We start from the raw sequence: 8,954 nt of genomic DNA, 5'->3' as shown, positions 1-8,954 counted from the left end.
AGGTTTTTATGGGGCAAATGTAATATGCAAGAAAATAGCTTTAACTACATAATATGTTCACAAGTTTATACCAAGATAGTTACTCAACTTTTAAATTTTTAACACAAGTTTTTGTTAAAGTTTTTAATGGGACAAATGAAATTTTTTGAAATTCTTGGGGAACAAACAAACCTCCTACCCCTCTAATTGCATCCGTGGTGAATTATCCATATAAAACCTATAATTCGTCCCCAATATCTAACTTAGCTCGTAAAAATATTAACTAAAGTTACAGTGAGATTCTTGACTTGGCTCTTAAACTGTCTTTCCCTTTCTCCTTAGAAGGTTGAGTTTCATCTTGAAACTATATATATGATTCATTAATGCCGGCTCTCTGTCTTTGGTTGTTATTGTAACAGCCAGTTGCAATAATCTACTTCCACCATTTGTGGAAGTGAAGCACCAGCACCCACAGTTGTCGGAAGAGCACTGGAATGGATAAAAGAGATAATGCAGTAACGTGTTCAAATTTAAAGTATAAAGTGCAATTTTGGAATTATTACAAAATTTAGATGTAAAGCAAAATTGGCACCAAGAAAATTACCATATAAGTTTCAAATGAATTCAATAAAAAATGTAATATATGATCACAACACAACACAGGCAAATCTAGAGAGCAGATATAATTAGGACAAATTTGTGCACTAGAGTTGAAGAAATTTTGCATTCATAGGCTGAAAAACTTGATTAGGATCTGACTCCAGTGCAGCAATCATTTCAGGCCATAAGATTACTGAGACGATCCAAGATCCATCACCCTTAGCACTTGGCCTTTGGTTAATGTAACCTACTCCAATTTTTTCAATGGTGGAACAAACTGTACCAAGGATTGGATTTCCAAAACCAAAATCTATTTCTGAGACTGGAAATCTTCGTCCAGATGAAACAACAATAGCTGGACCTCCAAGGCCTAACACAATCTTAGATAACATCAATCCAGGTCTGTGACACTCAATCCAATCGATCAAATCCAAGAAATGAGCTTGATTGGTTACTTTGGAGATTGAATCATGAACCAATGTTGCAGTTTCTGCTAGTGACGCTTGTTTCAATCCATGGACATCTCCATCTCCAAACGCTACTGATATAACATTGCCTATGTAGTTGGACATAGAGTTTCTATCTTTGCCTAGTCTTGTTCTTCCATCGACTAACCACCCCATCTTGCATTTTTCGTGGTTTTTATTGATTGCACGAACCATAATCTTCCAGACATAAGCTGAAAAGGCCTCAATTTTGGTTCTCTCTTCACTATCAAGAGATGCAAGTGTTTGCAAGCTATCAATACTTTTCACATCAACATAATACAGCCTCTTCAACACTTTATTGCCCGTTGGAATGTTGGCTATGTCTTGTAAAGTGCAGGAAATGAAAGTTTCATCTAAAGATGGATCATAAGTCGGAGGAGACCTTGCCTGGATCAGATCTCTACTGTGATCCGGTGAGCCAGAAAGTGACTTTGAAGTTGCTATCTCAGACCATGTAAGAAGAAACCTACCAAAGGCACTTGCATCACCCAAGGCATGGTCAAATGTAAATGTCATTGATAAGTTTCCACAAGTGTAATTCGTCACTTGGATTTGTAGGGGGAAATCTTGATGGATTGTGACTAACTTTCCTTGCAAAGATTTGTCAAGGTTGTAGAAATCCAGTTCTTTCAGAGGGATATTTGCCTTGGCTTCCACAAGAAGAGCACCACTGTTATCACAGATGATCTCAGGCTCATTAGTTTGTGAATTTTGAACAATTTTACCCGCAAACGGGTAGAAAAGACTTAGACATTTGGCCAAAGAATCTTTAAGGGCATGAAAAGGAGTTGGTATATGATCCTGAGGTTTGTTGTAGAAGTAAAAATAGGTGACAGGAAACCGTCCTGATAAGAGATCGAGGTTCGAAAGAGTGAGAATGTGAGAATCTGGCAAGGGACCTATAGCTTTTACAATAGTTTTCCTGATGAATTTCACCTCAAATCCCATGAGAAAAGCTAGCAATATGCACTATGTTTATTGAGATGTGTAGAGCATAGAAGAATATCGACTAAGATATATAGGCAACTTGTATAGTGGATGAGTGTTAATAGAAGGCAAGGACACTACTCAACCTCCAAATATTGAGTATTGCGTGATGGCTTGCAACCGAGCAATACCATTTGAACTCCAAAAGCAAACGAGGTTTAATATATTAAATTAAAAAAGGAGGCAGATTTAGTTGAGTTTTATGCGTTTAGCAGGTATAATTCTGACAAGGTTTAGTGTCTTATCCATTGAGTTTGGTATATAAAAATAAAATCTTTACATTAGATTTGTATGAGTTTATATCAAATTTTGAATTCAATAGAATTGGACAGAAGGCAACTGAACCTGCCTCTATCTCATTAAATTTCAATCTCACCTTGTGTTAGTGATATTTTATTAACTAATTTAAATAGAGTTTGGTTTCTTTACATTTCTACTTTGTTTATTATAGCCAGAAGCAGCTTTTATTCATATACATTGGACACTTCAATACAGCATATAAATTAAGCTCAAGCGGTTAATTGTCTCAAATAGAAAATATATACTCTAAAGTCTACTATCATAATACATGAAGAGTGAGCATGTAATGGTATTCTTTTGATATATAGAAGGTCGACACAAGATTAAGAGTTGCTAATTATACCCATAAAATATAATTAGTCAAATGAAGCCTTGATCCAGCGATAAGGCAACTAGAGTTCAAGTATTATCCTATGTGAATTTATTCCAAAATGTTGTTAATTATCATCCCACTGATTGTTGATCATTAATAGTAATATTGTTCATGAGTTATAATCTATATGTGTCCATTCCACTGTTGTGGGTTACACTAGCTGAACAATAATTTTCAATTTGGTAGGGAGGAGGAAGAAAATGAAATATATAATTTTGGAGGCCATACACTTAATCAAAATAGTTTTTTGGATAAAAAAATTTGTATCTGTAAATTAGGTCATTGAAGTTTTTATGGGGCAAAAGTAATATGCAAGAAAACAGTTTTTACTACATACTATATTCTCAAGTTTGGGGTTACAAGTATTTAGATCAAAATAATTTCTTAAGTTTAAATTCAGAATACAAACGTTTTTGTGGTCCATAATGGAAGAAAGCACAAAAGAGAAAAAAACAAAGGGAAACAAAATAAGTCCTATTGTGTAGAAACAAGAGGAAAGCTAATTAAAGCTCAAATCCAATGGACTAGTCCACACATTATCAATTAATTTTAATTGCAACATTTTTTTTATTTTTTGCTAGTGAAAATTACTAATAACCTGGCAAACCAATCTATTTTATAATTGAATTTACCACTTGCTTGACGAAATTGGTATTAAACTATGGTAAGTTGAGGTCACCACAGCATTTTCCGTTGAACAAAACAAAGAATATTCTCCATTGTGTTGTATCTCAATTTTCAAAGATTCTTGAGTATATTGTCGTGGCCAAGCACAACATCATAATATTAACGCTTATGTGTATGCATTCATTTCCGATGAATGTGGCTTTGTGGAAACAAACCAAACTCTTGTGGCCCATTAATTTCCCATCAAAGTTGCGGTTTCTCCAATTGGCAAAAGTAAAGGATAGATAAGCATAGATGATTAAATCTTAAAGCTTTTTAAAGTTTGCAGTTGGGCCCCTAGTCCACAGGTACAGTTCCTGGCACTCAAGTCTGTAGGCCAATTAGAAGCTCAAAGTAGCAAGCACTAAACACACACTCAATCTCTCTCATGGATTAGTTGCAATTTACAGAGACAAAATCTTTGGGTTGCCTTGGATAGGAGATTATTTGAAAAAAAAAATTATCTGAAATAATACTGTAATGTTTTTTGTGATGTGATATAAATAAAATAAAAAAGTTGGCATGTCCGGTGGGAGGTGGGGCAGATTTGGCAGTTGCTGGGTGAATCCCCACGGATAGTTCATTATTATAGGGAGGCGAACAAAGTTGCTGATATTCTATCTAATGTGGGAGTGGCTCACCCTGAGCATAAGGTTAGGGTTTATGACCACATCCGATTGATTCCACAGTTGGCTCGTGGTGCAATCAGGCTAGACAAACTAGGAGTGCCTTCAATTAGGAAGTTCAGGATGTTATAGGGTTTGGGCTGCGTAAATTCTGCTACTAGTGTAAACTTTGGTTCGATTCAATAATATTGCTACATTTAAAAAAAAAAGTTGGTTAGAAATTGTATTTATGATATAAGTAGAACAAAATATAATTTTTTTTTCGCAAATCTTGATAATCGAACAAATCCAAATCTGATTTTTTCAAATTTGGGAAGAAGTTTACGACTTTTTCGTTCAACATGTTAGAATCTAATTAATGTCATCTATCTGTTAACTATCCAACGGTTGATATCTTGTATAAACTTTTCAATAAGCAAGCCAAGTATCATTTTCTAATAAGTCATGTGCTTGTTAGAATTTTACTAAATTCTGTAAAAAATTTTAAACTCATTTTAAATTTAACAAACAAATAATAACATATGTTAAATTTTTAATTTTAAAAATTAAATTATTTTCAACCATTTGTAGTTGACATGCATAGTACGGGACAAAAAGCTAGTTGAAGACTACATTGAAGGTAATACACCATTTTGTACTTGAATGATCAGCTTTTTACAATTCTAACCATAAAACCTTTCTTTTGTGACATTACGTGCATGCCTAACAATTTTATCATCTTTTATTTTTAACTCGTGTACTTGATAACTAATTCTCGAACTGAAGCTTAGATGGATGTAATTGAATAACTAATTAAAGTGAGACCAACAACTATGCTATAGTCTAAAATGTAGCTTGTAGCTCAAATTTGCAACTTATGTTCAAACGCTAGTGTTCAGCTATTCATTTGATTGAGGTCACAAAAATAGCAATCAATCTAACATAGGGTTACAGACTTTAATAGTTACCCAACTTTTATAAATGATCCTATTTGTTCCCCCAACTCCCAAAAGCATTTGCTAGATCCCTTAACTTATAAATTTGATTTTAATGGTTTCTTTGAAGTTAAATCTAAGTATGGCATTCTTCACTTTACCCTCTAAGGTTTGATCATATGTATATTTTCCGTCTCTGAGCATAAAAATAAGACACTAATCTCTTTTAATAGTTTTAGTTATGTAATTAATAATTGATTTTAAAGATGTCTATTAGGTCTTCAAACATTTGAATTTGGCCTTCAAACATTTGAATTTGGCCTTAGTTGGACCCCAGAACAAATCTAAGTAAAATAATTTTTATTTTTCTTCCAACTAAGATCTAGTTTAATGCTAGTTTGATCCTCCCAAGCCTACAAAATAGTCGAATTTTGCCATTTTGATGGTCTAGAGAGATATAAAATAGCCAAGTCGCTGACAATAATGAATCTCCTTTAGCAAATAAGGCATAAACACAATCACGTATTTACCTTTAGATTTTATCTTGTTTGTGTTCAACTACTGTCTGTTCCTATATATATTTCTTTAATTTATTAGAGTAACAATCGAATCACGATGAAGCAAAAGTAATAATAATTAATTTAGCGGAATTTTATAAATATAAGGTCTTATTAAGCTTATAATTTGTTAAAAGATAACTTTTATAAAAGTTTTAGATTTAGGCATATTGCAAGAAGAACAGTGTTCTAATGTTTTTAATCAACGTAGCAAACTATTAAATATCTGACAAAAATGAATAAAATTGGCTAATGTGTCTTACTTCTAAACTTAGAGAAGTAACATAAATCAAACCACGGGGGACAAAGTGAAATCAAGATACTCACACATGACTTGATGGGACCATTTGAACCAATTTATAAATTAAATGGAAAATGGCCAATTTTGTTCCTAAACTTTTTCACTAGTGTTCCTAACTAATTTGATATGTGAACTTATTTTGTGATCCCAATTAAGGACCTCCTAGCAGCAGCATCACGTAAAACCAATCTGACTCTTAATTGATCAACTAAACAAGGGTATTTTGAGAATGTCACTCACAAAATTGTAATAAATCAAATAAATTGTGTAAAATATCACAAGATTAAACTTTAAAAAAATTTATATGGTGATTTTTTATATGATTTAAAAGTTTTATCTAGTGACTTTTACATGACTTACTTGTTATTACAGTCCCGTGAGTGATGTTCTCATAATACATCTATTTAATTAGTCAATTAGGAGTCAAATTAGTTTTAGGTAATAGTGCTACTGTGAAGGTTTTTAATTGGAACTGCAAAATAAGTTCAAGTATCAAACTTGTCAGAAATAAAAGTTAGGGACTAAATTGACTCCAGTAAAAAAAATTTAAGGGATGAAGTTGGCCATTTTTCCTAAATTGAAAGACCTAATGAACACTTCGAATGGTCAAGGGGCCAAATAAAACCACTGGTAAGAACTGAGAGACTATCGGAGTCATTTATCCTCTATTATATTAGGGATAATTTTAGAAACCTCCTTTGAGGTTTTTGATAATTTCATTGAACTCTCTCAAGGATTTAAAAATTATATATAGCATCCTTGCCGTTTAAAATGACAAAACTACCTTAAACATTTTAATGAAATTCTCTGGATTGGTATGCACATACTAAGACTGAGTTTTAAAATTATTTTTTGTTCTTTTTCCTTCTTATTCCTCTTTTTTATTCTTTACTAGCAAAATCATAAAACTACTACTTTTGCCTTTAACTTCTATTATAACCAAATGTCGAGCTAGTGTTATTGTTTAATGAGTTAAATTTAACTATGCTCTAACATTTCTATTGATCTTTATTTTCTTCTTTTTTTTTGGTTTCAAAATCAATAATAAATCTAGAAAAAAGGTGCAACACTACTATTAACTTATAGTAGTTCCACCACTCAAAACTTTATTAACTTTAAAATAATTATTTCAGCACTTTCTTTTCTATTTTATAAATTTAAATCCCTAGTTAAATACCATCAAAAGTATCCTATCATAGTGATAAAATTATTATTATAGTTGTTTATCAAACAATAGACATGGGCATGAAAAATTTGGCACATGTTCCTTATAATTGTGCTAGATAGTCTTTCAATTGCAAGAAAGTAAATTAAAATTAAACATTTGACCAAATCAATATTATTTTAACGTTTGGTTACTGAAACTATCAAACCTTAGGGAAACTCGGTGAAATTGTCAAAAATCTTAGGGGAGGTTTTTGAAATGATCACATTATATTGTTGCAACTACTGACGTGAGCGGGGTATACATATATAATTTGCTCATCCACAATCAAGTTTCACATTTATAAATTCTAAATATCCCACACATGATTTATCGCAAGTATACGAATTGTGAGTGAATATAGGATATTAAGGGTCAATTCCACAGGGAAGAGTGATAATTACCGGTGTTTTTCGAACTCCTTTATTATCTAGATTACCATAACCATAAAATTAATGAAAATAACACTAGAAATCTCCTAGAGATATGGAATTCCTTACTACTCTTGCAAATGAGATTACCGATTAAGTGAATGCTATTATCTTGGCTAGTTATGGCATAATTTCCTAATGTCTAGGAAACCTACTCTCGTAGTGAATCAACTATGCTTATAGCTAAACCATACCTACTTTTGTGAGGACTTACAAAATTCTTCATATTTTCTTATAATACCCTTTTATTTTGAATAAGTTACTTTATTACTACTAAACTACTCCCTCACTAGTTGTAATAAATAATAGAATTGAGAGTTTTATCTTTACTTTTATAGTTAGGGTAAACTAGAGTTTTTGTGTATTTTAGTAATGTGATTAATTGGCAAGGAGTGTGTACTAAATTTGGTGGATAAGAGTGAGTATTAGGTAGGAGAAAATGTGTGATTAGAAGTGCTAATAATAAGTGAGTGAATCACAAGTTAAAACACAAGTACGAGAGAATTATGGAAAATTGGCTTGAACCGATGTGCACCGTCTGCTACTGATCGAATACACCACTTGACCACTACTTTCTTGCCCTAATTCTCTTGTTTTTATTTGAGCTAATCAGCCCTAAAATATCCCCTAAAGTAGCCAAAATTTTGGACCAAAGAAAAGGGAGAAAAGAAAAAAAATAAGAAACCATCTTGGTGCGACACTTGTTGGCAATCCATGGAAGTTTGACCAAGATAGTTTCCTTCCTTCTTATCTTTCTTCTTGGCTCATTTTACCTTCATCTTGCCGTAACTTTGGAGAAAACTTCAATTCCAACCTTGATTCTTTCTTGTTTGAGTTGAAATCTCAAAAACTAAATCGATTAAACCTTCGCCTTGGTGCGAAGGAAGCTTGTTGTGGAGTAGTTTGGAGAGGAAAGCTTTTATTCTTCACTTTCTTCAAGTGTTTTGGAAGTTATAAGTCTAGAACTCCCTTTTATCTTTTTTTATCTAGCTAAATATGCTATAGAAGCTTTTAATCTTGGCATATGATGATAATTTTCTAGTTTTTGGTGGTGTAATGAAAATTTCAGTTAGGGTTTATATTTTTCAGCTTTGATTATTGATGTTTAACTAGCAAATGTTGTTATTGAGCTTGGAAATGGAATTTGTGAAGTGATTAGTGGCATGATTGTTACTTTGTAGAGTTGAAAGTTGAATTTCCAGCTTTGGCAAGTAAATTCAAGCATTTAGTGGTGAATTTCAGTCAATTTCCTGAGCTTGCTGGTAGGTGTAGGAGATGAACTAGAACCTGATTTTTATACCGTTGGAAACCTCTATGAATCTAGTTTTAAGCGCCACTAACGGAGCTGAATTTTGATTTTTCTACACCAAGTTATAGCCATTGTACCAAAACTGTTCAATTATCCTGTTTTGGCTCCAACAGAATTTATATGTCTCTGTTTTTGCCAATTTCAACCCTAATAATGTTTGAACTGGGGTTTGATGCCTTCATCAAAGTTGTAGGCCTATGTCTTAACTTCAAAACGCCA

At 32.6% G+C, this 8,954-nt stretch overlaps 1 protein-coding gene across 1 annotated transcript; it reads right to left on the bottom strand.

Annotated features, from left to right (window-relative positions):
- Positions 1–579: 579 nt before the first annotated feature.
- LOC113706568 (coniferyl alcohol acyltransferase-like) lies at positions 580–2,127 on the bottom strand. The gene has a single exon (XM_027228492.2). It carries the CDS (start codon positions 2,013–2,015, stop codon positions 684–686), a length of 1,332 nt encoding a protein of 443 aa, XP_027084293.1. The 5' UTR covers positions 2,016–2,127; the 3' UTR covers positions 580–683.
- Positions 2,128–8,954: the final 6,827 nt, after the last annotated feature.

Source organism: Coffea arabica, chromosome 8c, assembly GCF_036785885.1.
Source record: "Coffea arabica cultivar ET-39 chromosome 8c, Coffea Arabica ET-39 HiFi, whole genome shotgun sequence".
NCBI classification, from domain to species: Eukaryota; Viridiplantae; Streptophyta; class Magnoliopsida; order Gentianales; family Rubiaceae; genus Coffea; species Coffea arabica.
This window is presented reverse-complemented; position numbering and strand designations above follow the sequence as displayed.